The sequence below is a fragment of the Festucalex cinctus genome, chromosome 2, assembly GCF_051991245.1.
Source record: "Festucalex cinctus isolate MCC-2025b chromosome 2, RoL_Fcin_1.0, whole genome shotgun sequence".
Taxonomy (NCBI): domain Eukaryota; kingdom Metazoa; phylum Chordata; class Actinopteri; order Syngnathiformes; family Syngnathidae; genus Festucalex; species Festucalex cinctus.
Genome location: NC_135412.1, coordinates 28,306,154 through 28,324,833, shown reverse-complemented (window position 1 = coordinate 28,324,833; position 18,680 = coordinate 28,306,154). Strand labels below are relative to the sequence as shown.

General features: G+C 42.2%; 1 protein-coding gene across 1 annotated transcript; it reads left to right on the top strand.

Annotated features, from left to right (window-relative positions):
- Window positions 1–319: 319 nt before the first annotated feature.
- Window positions 320–8,412, top strand: amigo1 (adhesion molecule with Ig-like domain 1). The gene is made up of 2 exons (XM_077514216.1): window positions 320–632; window positions 2,931–8,412. The coding sequence occupies exon 2, from the start codon at window positions 3,035–3,037 to the stop codon at window positions 4,508–4,510; it is 1,476 nt and encodes a 491-aa protein (XP_077370342.1). The 5' UTR covers window positions 320–632; window positions 2,931–3,034; the 3' UTR covers window positions 4,511–8,412.
- Window positions 8,413–18,680: the final 10,268 nt, after the last annotated feature.

Here is an 18,680-nt window from a genome sequence, read left to right as displayed (position 1 = left end):
TTATTTTAGGGGTTTTCCTGCAGTGCCTTTTTAAAAAGGACACTGATTTAACCATTTTCAGCAATTAAAAGTTAATATTTTGTCTAAAATGAATTTGGTAACTTCATTATTTTTCATGTACAATTAATTCCTTTCAAAACACATACGTTGTCGACTAAAAATGACACGTGTGCTCAGGTAGCGACCAATCATGGCTCAGTTTGCGAATGTCACATGACCAAACCCAGAAAACAGGTGAGACGTGATTGGTCGTTACCTGAGCTCTAAGCACTATGTGATGTCAGTTAAGTATCCCTTTAGGAGTTGAATAAGTAGCCCTACTTCTATTTTTAAAAAGACTTTTAAAAGAATAACTTTGTTATTGATTGATTTATTTATAGGCTACAACAGCGTGTGAGCATTTTCCCACCACTGCGCGTAATTTGTTAAAGGCTGGCCGGACGATCGCGTGTGCGCATGCTCCGTGCATCTTCATCATCCTCATCCTCAGTCTTGCGGCTCGGACTTCCTATGGCGCAAACGCGTCACCAGCCAGCACCGCAGCGCCACAATAACATTGGCAAGGAGATCTCGTGAAGGGTGGGGGGCACATCCGCATGCTACGACAGACAAGGGGGGCTTCAAAGGTGAAGGTAAGCGACTCCATCTTGCTTGTTTTCTTCCTCAGCGGAAGCCCCTCTCGAGGCTGCACCACAAATCGAATTTGAGTATGATGAGGGGAAAGGGGATGGGGCTTGGGGGGGTGCTATTCTTCGAAGCCTAAATAATGAACGGGCGGATGTGCGATGTGGAGCACGTGACGTGCGCTGTCAATGGAAGGACAAGATGATGAATGGAGGACGTGTTTTTCTCACAAGGAGCACTGATAAGACTTGAATACATTCAGGCGCTGTACATTTTTTTATTTATTAATACAAAATGTGATTATGTTGTTCGTTTTTTTATCACTATATTTTTGGATCTTCACTGATGTGTTTGGTCACTTATAGGGATAATTCCAGAATTGCAGTACAATTTCTGAAAAACACACTTTCTGGGAGGCAGGACCAGGGATGGGTATGTTTTTAAGATAACATAACAGGTGACTTATCCAGCTCATCCATCAACAGTACACTTTTTGACATTTTATTTCTCAAATACTTGCTGTGTTTGGCACTACTCTCACACCTGAAAAGACGTATTTAAAAAATATGACTCTAAATTAATTTCAATAAAGATATACTTTTAATACCAATTTTAACACAACTCAAATTACATTTACTTTGTAAATAAATGCTAATGTTAGTTTTCACTCAAGTACGTGGACTTAGAATGTCATCTACTCGCCGTAGCGAGAAGTGAAGCCGCCATCTTACACTGCCACTAGCTAAGTGCGCCGAACTTGAATTCATTGATTTCTCCTCAGCATTTTCACATTATGTTCTAATTTCTCCACGGCGAAAATGCCACAGTGTGTGGCACATGGTTGTACCAGTACGTCTGGGAGAAGTGCTACATGTACATTTTATCAGTAAGAATGCGATTTTAAATCTACACTTATAAAAGTGACAAGTACATTCATGGCTAGCATGTGTTACCTGTTATGCTAGCTGGTCAAAACAATCTTAGCTCTGATTTTCTTCTATAACTATAGACAAGAATGAGTGGCTGAATTGTAAAAAGTGTTATTATAGTTTTGGAATATTCATTTTGTTTTTATTTTGTTTTGAGGTTTGTTTTTTAATTTTGTGAGTTTTAATTAATTTTCAGGGTGGTTCTTAGTTTTTTTTTATTAGTTTTTGTTCTTTAAAAATGCTTAGTTTTAGTTTTGTTTTATTTTTTTTTAAATGTGTATTACTTGTGGCGGCACGGTGACTAGTGGTTAGCACGTCTGCCTCCCAGTTCTGAGGACTTGGGTTCGAGTCCGGGCTCCGGCCTTCCTGGGTGGAGTTTGCATGTTCTCCCCGTGCCTGTGTGGGTCTTCTCCGGGTACTCCGGTCTCCTCCCACATTCCAAAGACATGCATGGCAGGTTAATTGGGCGCTCCGAATTGTCCCTAGGTGTGCGTGTGCGTGTGGATGGTTGTTCGTCTCTGTGTGCCCTGCGATTGGCTGGCAACCAGTCCAGGGTGTCCCCCGCCTACTGCCCAGAGCCAGCTGAGATAGGCACCAGCACCCCCCGCGACCCTTGTGATGAATGAGCGATCAAGAAAATGGATGGATGGATGGTGTATTACTTGTGTGCAGTATTTAATAAACACCAAGATAAAATGGAAGGAAAAAAAAAAAAAAAATTCTTACCTAGCATTTTATTTCGGCTGATCTAAAGATACTTTTGTATTGGGTGCTAATAGATGACATCACTTCTGGTGACACACTTTCAAACATCCTAATTCCAGTTAATATCGAAATAAATATACTTTAAATCACATTTAAAATCAACCCCAAAGGCTCATGCTAGTTACCAAAGACTAAAACGAAGGACATTTTCGCTATAATAATAGTTTTATAAACGTAAAATGTAGTTTCAGTTAGTTTTCGTTTTTTAAAAAGCATTTTTTTTTTCGAGTTTTAGTTATTTAATTAGTTTTTGTTTACTAAAATAACCTTGATTGTAAGTGATATATCGAAACAGGCAGCTGCGGGTGGTTGTTGGGGTTATTTATTTTTGTTTCATGCTGTTTCTACCATTTTTGTTATTTTTTTCTCAATTTTTGTTTTGATATACAGTAAACCACAGCTGGTATTTTAGGTATAAATAAAATTTGAACAGTACAAATTTAAAACCTGTTCAGAAGAAATCTTTAAAAAAAAAAAAAAACAAAAAAAAAGAACCCACACACACACTTTTGTAATAAAAATGTCAAACTGGACACAAAATGTCCTCCAATTCTATAGTGACCTTCTGAGCTTGATCAGATGTAATGCTGAAATTATTCTTTTTGCTTCCAGCCCCACTAAGCAGTGTCCCGGAATTCTTCAGCAACTGTTTTCCGGGATTGAGATCACAGCCCAACTCTCCAGCGTAGAAACCAATCGGCAGCCAGCCAGCCAACATGCGGCCGCCCCGAAGCGACTGCTTGGAACTGGTCCTTTCCCTGGCCGTGTGCGTGGGCCTCCTGTGGCTTCCCGGCGGGGCGTCGGTAGCGCCCTGCATCTGCGCCTCCAACATCCTGAGCTGCTCCAAGATGAACCTGAGCAGCGTACCGATGGGGCTGCCGCTCTACACAGCCGTCCTGGATCTCAGCCACAATGACATCGTGAGGCTGAGGTCTGAGTGGACCCCGGTGAAGCTCCCGAAACTGCGCAATCTGATCCTGAGCCACAACAATCTGCTCTTCCTGTCTTTGGAGGCCTTCGTAAACGTGAAGCATCTGTGCTACCTGGACCTGTCCTCCAACAACCTGCCGCACCTGGAGGAGTTTGTCTTTGAGCCGCTGGTCTACCTGGAGGTTCTCCTGTTGTACAACAACAAAATCACCCGCATCGACCACTCGGCCTTCGTCACCACGCTCAACCTCCAGAAGCTCTACCTGAGCCACAACCAAATCACCCGATTCCCCGTGGAGCTCATCAGGGAGAAGTCCCGTCTGGAGAAGCTCAGCCTGCTGGACGTGTCGTCCAACAACATCAAAAGGCTCCCTCTGGACGAGATGCGAGCGCTGCCCGCCTGGTTACGAAACGGACTCTACTTCCACAACAACCCGCTGCCGTGTCACTGTGACCTCTACACGCTGGTGGCCCACTGGGAACTGCGCAAGCTCAACTCCGTCGTGGACTTCCGAGACAACTTCACTTGCGTCCTGCCGGGCCCGCATAAGATCCACGTGGATGTGTTTGACCTGAGTGGCGACAGCATGAACTGTAGTACCTTCAAGGAGGCGGAAGAGGAAGCCTTTCTGGAGCAAACGCTCATCCTGGGCTGCGACACCAAGCATAGGAACATGCTCAAGACCTGGACACTTCCCGGACCCTCCTCTGTGATTCCAGGCGGAAACCAGACGGCCAGAGTCCTGCCAGACGGCAGCCTGAGAGTTAGTCCGGTGCGCTCCGAGGACTCTGGAACCTACACCTGCTTCGCCACAAGCGAGTACTTCAACGAGACCATCTACGTGGTGCTGAAGGTCCACAACTTCACCATGCACGGCAGCAGCGAGACCCTCAACACGGCGTACACCACCTTGGTGGGGTGCCTGGCCAGCGTGGTCCTGGTTCTGGTCTACCTCTACCTGACGCCGTGCCGCTGCTTCTGCTGCCCCGGCAAGGGCAAAGGCCGGGGAGACGACAGCATCCGCTCATCCGTGCTCAGCGTGACGCCCACCCACGGGGGGGACCCCTCGGCGCTCAACAGGCACGTGGTCTTCACGGACGCCAAGGAGGCCCGGGGCCAGAACGGCAAACTGAACCCCAGCGGGGATCCGGATGATGAGGAGCCCGACGCGGAGGCTCGCTCGCTGGTGAAAGGAAGCAGGAAGAAGTCCGTCGCCGAGTCCATCAGCTCCGTCTTCTCGGACACGCCCATGATGGTCTGAGAGGGCCACGAGGAGGAACAACAAGCAGGACTGTTTTGTTTTTTTTCAGCATTCTAATGTGTAGCACTTATTGATTGACATACTGTGAAGGAAGGAACAAAGAGCGGACGTCTCAGGATGTGATGGAGGTGACTGTTGAAACAACAACCAAAAGTTGAATGGAAGCAACTGGACTCTTCAAGAATTTGGTTGCCTCCATTTCACTTTTGAGGATGACCTCGATGCCTGAGGATCTACACAGACACTCAGGTCAGGATGTGATAGATGATACTACGCCAATGTTTGCAATTGCTTCTCGCCTACAACATATACAGTAGTAGCATAGGTACAGTGTTCCCCCCAAGCCTTGCTGCAAATAGAAAAAATCATTGATTAAATTCACCCTAGCCATAACCGTTTTGCTTTGTGTCATGAGACAAAATTTAAATGACAAGAACCTTCATATGTTGGCACTCGAGTGGTGGGGGTGAAACAGGGACAATGACGGCTACTGTGGTGCATTTTCAACAAAAAGTCAACTACACAATATCAAAATGAAAACACTCACAAGGCGCTTGAATCTGACACCAACACTAAACTAAACGCGGAGGAAATGGCCAACCATTTTTTTCAATACAGAAGCATGGAACTGCCATTGTGGAATAAACCTTTTTGACTGGCGAGTACGTTTGAACGTACGTTTAGGCTAAATGCGACAAAGATAGCATATTTTCCCATAATGCCACGATGCATTACCTGCACAAGTGAAAAAAACAAACACTTTTGTAAAGCATTTGGCCCACATAGGTTTAAAAATTAAGTAAAAAATCCCAAAAACGTTTATTTGTAATTTTTATTTTTATATCTGCAGTCAGTGCGTGATTTAGGTTCTGCATTTATTCCCATAATGCAACTTGGTGCTGACTTGTGCATGTGCCCTTTGGCATTATGAGAAAATGTGCTTTGTAGCATTTAGCCTTCAAGTACGTTCAAACTTTTTGCGAGTTTGTTTGAACCGCTGATCTGTATATATTACTGGATAGCCGATAGGTCAAGACTCTTAAAGTCGCCATATTCCCACTTCCAAGAAACGTTTCTCGACATATGATCCTATCACTGTCACTGATCTGAATATATGACTGGATAGCCCATACACGCCTGTGCAAGTCATTTGGCAGCCATCTTGCTCCTCCCATCTCGGGAGCAGACTACTGCATAAACTCGGGGTGGGAACCGCTGGGTACCACACGATACAATATGTGATACAAGGCTCACGATAACCATTATCTCATGAAATGACGATCCCGCGATTATCGATATATTGGTCAGGTAATAAATCCACGATAATGTACGATCAAACTACATAAACTGATTTTTTTTCAATGAGAAAATTGTTTCTTTTTGTACCATCACTGGAACACAGTATTAAAACTGGTGTCTTCTTCACAGGGAGTACTTTAGGGAAGGGATGGTCACTATTTGTTAAGAAGTTTAAAAAAAAAAAAAACAAGAAAAAAAAAACGTGGACGGTATGAGCTGCTTTGAAGACCACCTTTTTCTTTTATCACTCACTTAAACCCCAATATTAGATCTGGCAGAGGCATCTTTTGTTGAATTACAGTTATAATTCTTTAATAAAAATATACAAGTGTCTTCATGTAAACATCATTAAGCATATCATTTATACATGTATTTAAGGCAAGATGTAAAATGTCTGAAGTACTCTTGTTTATGTTTAACAAATTTACAACATCGTAAATCATCCTGTTTCTGCTAAGTACTTTTTCAAATGTTCTCGAATTTCCATACTGTATGTAAATGTATAGGATGCCGAGAAACGTTTCTTGGGAGGAGCAATATGGCGGCATCGCAACCTCAACAGTCTCGGCCTATCGGCTATCCAGTCATATATTCAGATCAGTGCATTCGGTTAGATTCAATGCACTTATATCTTTTAAATCAACAAATGATTTTCCTGTTCAAATGATTTTTCAATACACACCTCGTATGTTTCTTAAAAACATTTTGGAACTTGAAATGGATTAATGGCATTTCAATTTATCCCAATGGGGATTATTGATTTGATACATAAGTGAAGTGGGGACAAGATGGGTCACAGAATCAATGAAACTTGGATCGCAAGGTACCACTGTAATTGCTTGTAGATGCCACAAGGTAGTGGCAAAGCATGAAGCTCCCCAACGTACGTCAACATATTTTCTTGATACCAAGTTGCCACAAGATCGTACCAAACAATACTTCATTAGACATATATTTAGCAAATAATAGAGGATTGGTTCCCCCCCCCCTTAAAAAAAATAAATAAATAAAACAATCCACCAATAGGTGAATTAGCAAGTACCGAATTGTGAATATGGGGGGGGGGGGGGGGGGCACTGTACATTTAATCCAGTACATGGGACAGATTGCCAGTCACCGACCTTGAGTCATCCATAGAAGAGGCAGAATAGGTGACAAAGGCTGGATTTGCATTGCACGCTTCAAGTGATACCAAGAAACATGTTTTGCTCTCAAGTGACCATTACGGTTTGTGCCTTGGCAGCATTGAGAGAAAAAAAGAAATTGGATAACCTCAGATTGGGAATCTGATACGTGTAGGATGGCCGCCAGTGTGAGTGGGATATACCACGTCAATGCTAGCTTAATGTCATCAAACATACACAAACACATTGAAAAGCAAACATAAGGCATTAAAAATGATGTAAATATGCTACATTACAAGTGTACAGTATAAGACATTAAATATGATGTAAATCTGCTACATTAGAGGTGTACAGTATAGAACATGAAATATTGTCTAAATGGCTACATTAGCAGTTTGTACAACATTAAATATGATGCAAATACAGTGGTGCCTTGAGATACGAGTGACCCGACTTGTGAGTTTTTCAAGAACTGAGCCATCGTCCGTAGCATATGTACCTGCTACAACCACACAACGTTGCCTTCCGCTAGCTTAATGCTAACACACATTGCAAAACGTCATAGACGGGCTAACAATTAGCATGGATAGTCACGGTGTTATAACCCTATCAGCAAACCATAATGGAACAGAAATAGTGCAGTATCAACACATGTAAACAGACAAAATATAACAGTCACGGACATATTTTCATTATCGTCTACAAAAAAAATAACATTACTGCAGTCACAGTAGTAGTTGTGAAAGTCTTCTTCGTTTGTTTTCATGCCTGTATTCTACTGCCCTCTGGTGGCCAAGTCACACACACCAGAAGCAGTCACAATGAATTAATCGTATTTAATGGACTGTTATTACTCTGTTTATATACTAAAATAATATAGAGAGCTATTTTCTTTTATTACAGTACAGTACACACATTTTGTTGGATTGTTATGGAGGCTGCAATAGATGAATGGCTTTTCATTTATTTCAATGGGAAAAGATTATTTGAGATTTGAGTAATTTAATGGAATGAATTAGACTTATATCTCAAGGCACCACTGTATACTACATTTGCGAAACCCAGGCCTTAGTAAATGCTATATCCTTTCATATTAATTGTTTACTTCTGTGTCACTGCCTGGTGTTGTTATAAAGTGCAATTTGTGTATTGTTTTGTGTGGATGTAAAGACTGTCAAACGGGATCACTTCAATCTACATGGAAAGTGGGCATTAAGTGGGAATCAAGCCTTGGATCTGCAATGTAAATCCAGTCTAAGTTGATCCATCAGACATTTTACAGAGGCAAGTGTAGCATCAAAATAAGGACATGGGTAGACAAAAAAAACAAAAACAAAACATAGCTAACCTATATCCTTTTGCAGTCATGCATAGAGTCACTGTTTATACATTTTATTCTGTATAACTACGCTGTGTAAGCCTTACATGACAATAACAAGACATAACCTCCAGCAAATAAATATTGAATGCAGGGAAGCACTTCTTTGTCTGACTCGTGGTGTGAACATATTTGGCATGGATAATTCTGAAAGCAAATCTGTTGTGTACTGAAAGGTTTGGATCCCAAATGTAGACACAAATAAGATCTTCTCCATTTATTCACATCGAGGCAGAAACCCAGAGACGCAGTACACAGAACAGGTGGACAATAATTGGGCAAACCACACACAATTCACATACTGCACCTGCAGACAGTGAATCGTAAAGGACTAAAGAACAACATCACATAAGGTCCAGACATCACCTAAAAGATTAAAGGTTGACATCACGAACATCACGTTTTGTAAACACTTGTCACATCAGTACCTAAACAGACACATAACAGGTCATGAACTCTGGCGCATGCGACCCAGGCCATGACGAAATCATCATTCATGTTATTCAAGTAACAATGACTCAAGAAGAAAGATGTCAACTTGCTGAGTATGGGTTTAAAATTGGACTAAGTAGGAATTTATTATTTCCCATCTTGAAACTACAGAGGGGTCACATTCCTCAGCCTCCCTGGTAAGGTCTATTCAGGGGTGCTGGAGAGGAGGGTCCGTCGGGAGGTCGAATCTCGGATTCAGGAGGAGCAGTGTGGTTTTCGTCCTGGCCGTGGAACAGTGGACCAGCTCTACACCCTCGGCAGGATCCTCAAGGGTGCGGGGGAGTTCGCTCAACCAGTCCACATGTGTTTTGTGGATTTGGAGAAGGCGTTCGACCGTGTCCCTCGGGGAGTCCTGTGGGGGGTGCTTCGGGAGTATGTGGTACCGGGCCCCCTGATACGGGCTGTTCGGCCCCTGTACGACCGTTGCCAGAGTTTGGTCCGCATTGCTGGCAGTAAGTCGGATTCGTTTCCGGTGAGGGTTGGACTCCGCCAAGGTTGCCCTTTGTCACCGATTCTGTTCATAACTTTTATGGACAGAATTTCTAGGCGCAGCCGAGGCGTTGAGGGGTTCCGGTTTGGTGGCCTCAGCATTGCATTTCTGCTCTTTGCAGATGATGCGGTGCTGTTGGCTTCATCAAGCCGTGATCTTCACTTCTCACTGGAGCGGTTCGCAGCCGAGTGTGAAGCGGTTGGGATGAAGATCAGCACCTCCAAATCCGAGACCATGGTCCTCAGTTGGAAAAGGGTGGAGTGTCGTCTTCAGGTCGGGGATGAGATCCTGCCCCAAGTGGAGGAGTTTACGTATCTTGGGGTCTTGCTCACGAGTGAGGGTAGGATGGAGCGAGAGCTCGACAGGCGGATCGGTGCAGCGTCTGCAGTGATGCGGACTCTGTATCGGTCCGTTGTGGTGAAGAAAGAGCTGAGCCAAAAGGCAAAGCTCTCGATTTACCGGTCGATCTACGTTCCAACCCTCACCTATGGTCACGAGCTGATCCTGGATACAAGCGAAATGAGTTTCCTCCGCAGGGTGTCCGGGCTCTCCCTAAGAGATAGGGTGAGAAGCTCGGTCATCCGGGAGGGACTCAGAGTCGAGCCGCTACTCCTCCGTGTTGAGAGGAGCCAGCTGAGGTGGCTCGGGCATCTGGTTCGGATGCCTCCTGGACGCCTCCCTGGAGAGGCATGTCCTACCGGCGGGAGGCCCCGGGGACGACTCAGGCCACGCTGGAGAGACTATGTCTCTCGGCTGGCTTAGGAACGCCTTGGAATCCCGCCTGAGGAGCTGGTTGAAGTGGCTGGGGAGAGGGAGGTCTGGGTTTCCCTCCTAAAGCTGCTGTCCCCGCGACCCGACCTCGGATAAGCGGAAGAAGATGAATGGATGGATGGCATCTTGAAATGATTTCCCCCCCAATTTAGTTGTACAGCCTATAAGTCACATTAATGGTTTAATTCATTTTCTTAAATGATGCATCTTGGTCTCATTTTTACATATCACAAAGGGGTGTGTAGACTTTTGATATCCACTATATATGCTCTGGCATTTCCTGGTGACCAATCTAGTATGCTACGTTTATTGTTTGACGAATGAACATTTAAGGTTTTCCAGCCTCCCAAAAGGGCATCATCATATTCATTTCCTGGAGGAGTGGTGGAGGCAACTGTCATGGCCTGGCTGAGACAGTTGGCTTTATTGTGGTGTTGTGTGACTCATGAGAAAAAGACACATCGTGCTACAGCCACGTTGTTTTTGATGACTCACGTGCGTCACGGCTCGTTTCCATTTTGTCCGTGTTAATTCCAAGTGCATCGGTGATGTACCCGGACAGTCAATTTAATGTTCCAAATATCCACTTGTACTTGTGAGCGCAAGCGCACATTTCCACAAACTGGATGGAAAAAGTGAGAAACTAACAATGGACTGGTTACGAGTCAGCTGGGGCATATTTCATGGTGATTGCAAGACAAACTTTGAAAAACTTTCTTCCCAAGATCCACGTGCAAAATTTGGTGAGTTTTCACTTCAGGCACGTTGCATCCTCCAGATAGTAAATTAGTAAATTACATTTGTTTATACAATATATAAAATATTACAGTTAGCATGGTGCTCATTAAAAATAAGGCAGAGGTTTTATTCCTAAAAAGTATATTTCAAATTACTAAAAGCCACAGTAACATTATACAGTTTGAACATTAACACTGTGCTCAAATATAGGGGGAAAAATTGCACTTACATGGGAAAATAATTCTATTAAAATGTAATGCACTCAAACTAAAACCAAATTTTACCTAAATAAATGTTTAAAAGTAAACCGTTCTAGAACACAAATCTAAACTGTACTTAAAAATTGATTAATTAAAATTTAAGCCACTGTTAAAATATGTACTGTAGTTCGAACATTGAACTAAGCGATTTTTCACGTACCACTTCCACCCTTTGTGAAGCAATTCTACATAATGAAGTGATACTATTGTGAAAAAAAGTCCCATATATGTTGCGCTCCGTCAGTGTAATCCTTCTAAAGGTGCTCTGAGGGTGAAACCAGCAGAGTATTTCAGGCACCTCTACCGCGTCGGTGCAAAAAGGAAGTCCCGCTCGCCAGGATCATATAATGTAGCACCTCTAGTGTCAGAACTGACAGCTGTTTCGTTAGACAAGGACACATTTAACACGGATGCAGCAGTTGAATCTTGGTCTTTTTCTAGTGTTAGTAGGTCTGCCATCTTATTTATGGACGGACGGACGGACGAACAGACATTTCACGAGCAGGGAAAATACAAGGATTTATTCAGCAATAGCATTTTTATTTTCCTAGAAGAAAGGATGCTCTTTTTTTTTTTTTTTTTTTTTTTTTAAGAAATTCTTTAGATGTTCTTGTGGCCTTTATTTTGACTTAACTTTCTAAAAAGTAAATAAATAGGCCTACATGTGTTTAATTTCATCAGCACGTTGTTGAGATGTATTTATATCCATCCGCTGAGATATTAAGAAAAGTACAGTCAACCTGAGCCCATTTGCTAATTTTTGGTTGGCTGGTTTGGTCCCTAACTTGCAAATAGCTTTCGGGTTGACTGTAGATATCGTTGTAACAATAAGCAGGCATAGTCATGTGCATAGAGTCAGACAGTAAACAAGCATTCATACCATTCATGACTGGCTTCAGATTCTTTCCGTCATCTTTTGTGCCTGCAGTGAAGAAAACACAAACGTAGTCAGACCAACAGCTACTCACTTTTATTACACTGTTGAATAGTAGTCACGTTACTCACGTATCTTAATAGGATCACCATAATAAACAAACATGCTGTTCGATTAGCTTAGCTCTCCTTTTATGTTAGTCAGGAAAACCAAAAAGTCTCAAGGATCCATGCCCAAAAATTAATCAGGAAATCAACCATTTTTATGTGAATCAGCCATTTGGGAGGATTCCCTCAGTCGTGCCCTCTGGGAAAAAAAAAATAAAATAAACTTTTTAAAATTAGCCTCTGGCCCACGTACAGCATTTACAATTCATAGGAAATTCGATGGACATGTATACCGTAACAGAAAGCAGAAAAAAAAAAGTCTCAAGCACCCATGCCGGAAATTAGTCAGCCATTTTGGGTTTGAAGCAGCCATTTTGGGCAATTCCAGAGCTCAAACTTTGAACTACTACTACTACTACTAATACTACTACTACTACATAATTGTCCCAAATAAGCCTGAATCAGAAGCAGGTGTATGAGACAAAGTAAAACAAATACAAAAAGTTAAAAGTAGTTTTTAATATGAACTACTTTCTGCTTGATTTGGTAATCATGCAGAAAAAATGTTTCAATAAGCAATGTTAACAGATTTTTGTCAAGGTTTCGAACAATTTGGGTGATTAACTCATCTGGTCCCAAAAACGTATAAATACGTTCTATTTTAAATATGACCTGTTTTCCAAAGACGTATTTATACGCTTTTTATGTTTACTAGAGCATACAGAAGGCTTTGATACAACCTCACAACTGAAGAGAACGGTTGAAGCAATGGTAGTTTGTTTATTTATTTATTTATTTATTTATTTATTTATTTATTTATTATTATAAATAAATAAATAATAAAAAAAACATATATTTTTTATTATTATATTATTATTATTATATATGTATTTATTGATTGATTGATTGATTGATTGATTGAATTATGTTTTATTTTCTTATCTGTTCTTATTGCTACTGGAAATGTAAATTTCCCACAGGGAGCCATCCCAAAGGGATCAATAAAGTCAAGTCTAAGTATAAGTTATTACAAAAACGGCCAGCAGGTGGCAGCAGAGTATAAGAGATCAACCAAGGTCATGTTGCAACAAGCTGTTTTCCCCACAGTATTAAACAGATTTGTGAATAATGATGAAACTTAAATATAGTCTGCTAATTGCTGCAAATGGAAACATATATATATATATATATATATATATTTTATTTTTATTTTTTTTCTTCCCCCTAATGAGAGAATAGACTCTAGTCTTTCCTTTGGTATGTTCCTCCACGTTTTTATAGCAATAGAACACAATATTCTGGGGGCCTTGCAAAAATCTGTCAAAATCCAGTAAAACAGCCGGGAGCGAAGGGGGTTGCTTCAGTGAAAATGGCTGCGAGTGAACAAATTAAACAAGCCCCAAACTAACCCAGGAACATCATTTCTATACCTGAGAAACAGCATGCCAAGAAGCTTAGCAAACACGTATAAACATAAACAACAAATATACTCACTCTTTTCTCCCTCTTTCCATTGCCGTGAGCACATGAAAGCAAATCAATGGCACCATCTCCCATCCAAGAGATGCACTCGGTGCAAGGAAAGAAGCTCAAACGTTGACACTTGAGAGGTTTCGAGTCACTGTCACCTTTTCGCTTGTCTAAGACGTTTGCAGTTGGAGCCCCGGCTAAGAGGACGGGACGATTTTTTTCTCACCAGAAGCGTGACCATTGGCTGGCCTTGGCACTTTGGTACCCTGAGGTGCACTTTCCGGTTGTTGAGGTAGCGGTAGCAAGGCACAGGTCCGGGACCACTCTTGACAGATGAGCCTGCAATGTGACTTGACCTGAGAGTTGATGATGCTTGAGGTATTTTCCTGGAAATTAGATGAATATGAAGCTCATTAAACTATTGGAAACAAAATGGAAGTTGGATTACCGTCATGGAACCAACTGTGGTCCAAATTGATTATTGCCGTTTGTGGAAAAATTGGTTGCAGTGTGACTCACTTTCACAGTTGGCGCGCCAACATGGCGGCAAGGGCAAAGCGCAGGTGGTGCAGGCGTCTGTCGACGGTGAAGAGGCTGCATCCTAGCGTGCAGCATCCAAAAGTGCATAGCTGAACAAACCACAAAAGTCAGCAATAATCAAACCATGTTCATGATGCTTCGTTTTGAAAGATATTGTGATGATCCAACTCCTGACCAAAAGAACCATATTCAAAACAAAAAGGTAAGCAGGGTTAGGGTTTGTTAGTCACAAATGGAAATCAACCTGACTTTTTTTTTTTTTTTAACAGATGTTCTGCTTTTAATGTGACGATATATTGTGTCAGTTTTAATCTCGCCATATCACGACATTATCGTTATATCGTTACATCCCTACTTTCAATAGGACGGGGGTTGGCAGGGTGACGTCAGAGTGGTAACAGCAATATACCAACCAGTGGAAAAAGCATTCCTGATACTTCCTGGGAGGCCACTAAGCAACTACTTCCAAATATGGGCAAGGTTGCACTGGAGCGCTGTCGTCTGCTCCCCATCGTAATTTACATTTTGCACAAATGAAGGGGCTGAAGAAGATATATTGACTTTGTTAGGGCGGATAATCTGTAACAAAAGCCACCTTTGTGGTAAGCATTTGACTTTGGATATTTTTGTAAACAACGGAGACAGCAGGGCTTCATGGATAAATTGTTACTAATGCACGGGGCAGAGCCAACTGTCTCGCCCTGAGCTTTATTCTCCCATCCCGCTGTTATCAGGTGCCAGGCTTGGCAGTCACATCATGAGTCCAAGTAGGCTTGAGTGCTTATTTTATGATTATAGTCCCCAGTAACTATTTAATTTGGAAGGTGAGCCTGCTAAGAATGTTTTACATTGTGTAACCTGCCATCATTTTCATAGTAAATGCGTGGAATTTGATTGACAGTTAACAGGTGAGTGGGGTGTGGCTTCAACAGATTCAGCAGACTTGCCCACAGCATTTGAGAGCAGAGACAATAGAGATGTAACGATATCCAAACATCACGATACGATATTATCATAATATGAAGGTGACGATACGATAATCACCACGATATTGTGGGGGGGTTGGCCATATTTAAAAAAGATCACAATAGTGGGAAAAAAAGAGCTCATACTAAAAAAAAAAGCACAATATTGTGCTTTTGTATATAACAACAATGCATATAAAACACCTACAATCTCTAATAACAATATTGAGGCACTTACTTGATAATGCAAGCACACATTGATCGCTTCACAAGCAAATTAGGTTCCCCTTCATCTGACAATTAGCATAGATTTTAAACATAGAAGACCAAAACATCTCTAATGAAAATTAAATTGCACTAATAAACTAGCCACTAGAGGGTGCTAGAACTGCACAAATAGAAACCTTTTAAATATTGTGAACATGACGACGATGATATTGTGGCAGTTGTAATATCACGATATCACGATATTGCCCTTATCGTTACATCCCTAAGAGACAATTAAGGGCTTAATTTTTCTCTGTTGTATGTCAAATTTAGAAGACATACTATATTTCATTTTTTTTACGCTCTACTCGCCCGTTTGCTTAAATGTGCTAAATATTCTCGACAGTGTGTCTTGTTATTACTCACACCAAGAGGTTTGGGGTACCGATGGTGTGACAGACAAGTCAGCGGCATCCTCTCGCTCATCGCCTTCATTTTCCTCGCGGGACAGCAGGCCCTGGTTGAAGGGATACGGGGTTGGGACCTCTATGTTGACGATGCCATCTGCCTCGTCTTCTGGAAAGTTCCGTGATGAAGCCCTGGCGAGACGAAGATGAGGACGAGAAGAATGCGTGATTTTTGTGGTCGAGTAGCCTTCTGTATTATGTCGTCACAATTTGCCTAATTTACATAAACCTGCCCCCACACTGAGGGTCATATTCACTAAGAATGTGTCTGGTAATAGCGCGAAATATTGCACCGCAACTGCACCCGCAATCTGCGCCCAGTTACCCACCTATTCACTATTCACTAAGGACATAATTGCTCTAATCATATACCGGCGCAAACATGCCCACAAAACTGACAGCTTGGAGCAAATTTGCACCTGATTTACCACACATGGCAATGGATTTGCGCCAACAACATGGTTGTTATAGTAACAGTTGCGAGAAAGATGACATTATCAGAAAGCGAGGTTGGGCCGAGAGGAAGCGTTTAGAGCGCCATTAAGCAGAGAGGACGACAACGACATCATTCATTCATAAAGTACTTATTGGTGCAATCGTTTTAAAAAAATATATTTTCAGAGGTTGGCGTGGCCGTACAGTATGCAACTGGCACGTAAGAATGATCGTAAAATGCCTCCCCGCCATTGCTGATCAGCCCGGGTTACGCTATGTTGTCCTAAACCAACATAGAAAAATCTCTCTCTCTCTCTCTCTCTCTCTCTCTCTCTCTCTCTCTCTCTCTCTCTCTCTCTCTCTCTCTCTCTCTCTCTCTCTCTCTCTCTGCAAATGGCACGCACTGCTGTCATGATCCCGGGATCGAGGTTGCGGCAGGTTAATACATGCTTTCCATAAACGTTATTTGCGTCACGCAAACTCCGTGTGGCTATTTGCGCTGGCGTTAGTGAATTTGACGCTGTATATCAATGAGTCTCATTTGCTTTGGGGTGGGCATGTTTTGCGTCAAATGTATGCAAATTACCTAATTTACATACGTACAAATAACACCACCACACCGTGGCGCAATCTGGTTGGCATTACACTTAGTGACGGATTTCCCCATCTGCGCGTGTTTAGTGAATTAGGCGCTCCAGGATTGCTCAATTTTTACCGGTTAGCGCCGTGCAAAGGCGACGCAAAGCTTTCGTGAATAGGCCCCTGAGTTTCTCTGCACATGATTTAGCAGCTTGGCTGGGGGTAGGCCACCAAATGGACTACACTGTGTGAAACCTTTGAGGTCCAGGAATCTTTTGGGTCTGGGACCCTTGAAGGCCCAAGAACCTTTGAGGTCTACAAACCTTTGAGATCCAGGAAGCAATCCAGTCGTGACAAAGCCAAAAGGTAAGCAGAGCTGTAGGGTTAACATAGATTAGCATTGGCTAACAGTGTTCCCAGTCTTAGCCTCTGATAATCCACACATGCTTGAATAAAGTACCATTTACCATTTGTGTAAAGGGTTTTGTGATGTTTGTTGCATTCGTAACGTGCACGAAACTGTTGAACCAACGTAATCGCTCATTATGATGTGGAGTGACTCATTTGCATGAACTAGAACCACCTCCCAAAAACAATGTTTACAATGGGATACTTTGTGTTTTGAAAACAAACAAACAAACAAACAAACAATAAAACAATGTCAGAAGGCTTTTTTCAAATGCATAACTTGTCTCCTCTACATATCTGAGAATGTGGCAGTTTCTCATGTTTATTTTTTCTTGGAGAGCGCCCAAGTCTTGACATGCAGCACACCGCTTCACAGCCACAGAGATGACAGCATTAATCCGTCCACACATGACAACAGCAGTGACGACAATAACCAAAAAAAATAAGAAAGAAATTCAAGGATGGAATAAATGTTTACATTGCATTTTCGCTTGCAGGGTGTTTTCTTTCCTGGATCTGGAGAACAGCTTTGATTTTTCAGCTCACATTCTTGCTCTTCATAGGGAAAACACAACACAAAGTGGTCATCATTTTGACAAAAATATGTTATCAAACTTATCAATTTGACCTGCAACATAACAGGAAGACTTACTTTGAGCGTTTGTGCAAATCCGACTTTGGTTATAAGTGCCTGCAAAGGGTAGTGGGAGAGTGAGTTAAGACAGTGCTGGGCTGCGGGCTTCGGGGGTCTCTTTGAGCGCGAGTTAGTGGAGGAAGAGGGACGACCACGGCCCTGAGATTGAGATGGAGGACCCCCACTCAAAAGTGTGGAAGCAGACTGGAGAGGAAGGGCAGCGCACTCAACGTTCAACGTTGAAGATAAACTGCAAAAAAAGGGAGCTGGACTGTTGCATAAAAGAGCTGCAAATAGAAAATGAAATGATGAAGAAATTGAGTGTTCATAATAAAGGGTTGATGTTGAACTCATACACTGAGGAGTTAATTGAGGTGTTAAAATGTCAAGTTTGAAATTTGAAGTTCAATAAAGAAAGAGAGGTGTGAGTGAAAAAAATAGGATTGTGTAGTCCCAAGCATGTCCTGAGTCAAATGAACAGTTCTAAGTAAGGATTTGAATCAATTGTGAAATGTGATGGGAGGGTAAAATATCTTAATGCTCCTCAGCATTCACAAAACTATGATACAGTGAATGAATCCCCGCCAATTTGCAAATTCAGCATAACTAATCCACATCTTTTATATATTCATAAGGTGCCATATTAGAAGAAAAGTACTGTAATGGTACTGTAACAGTAGTGTGATGGAATTATTCCAATTGAGGTCAGATGATGCAATGAAATGAGTTAAGAACGTAATAAAATGGCTAAAAGGAAGTAGCAATGATCTCAGATGACATACATTGTACCGCAGTGGTGTCCAAACTACGGCCCGGGGGGCCATTTGCGGCCCGCCGTCCATTTTTGAGTGGCCCGTGACATATGCTAAAAATGGCATTTGACTCAGTTCAAGTAAAATAAACAAAACAAAAATGTTTGGAGATGGTCAAAG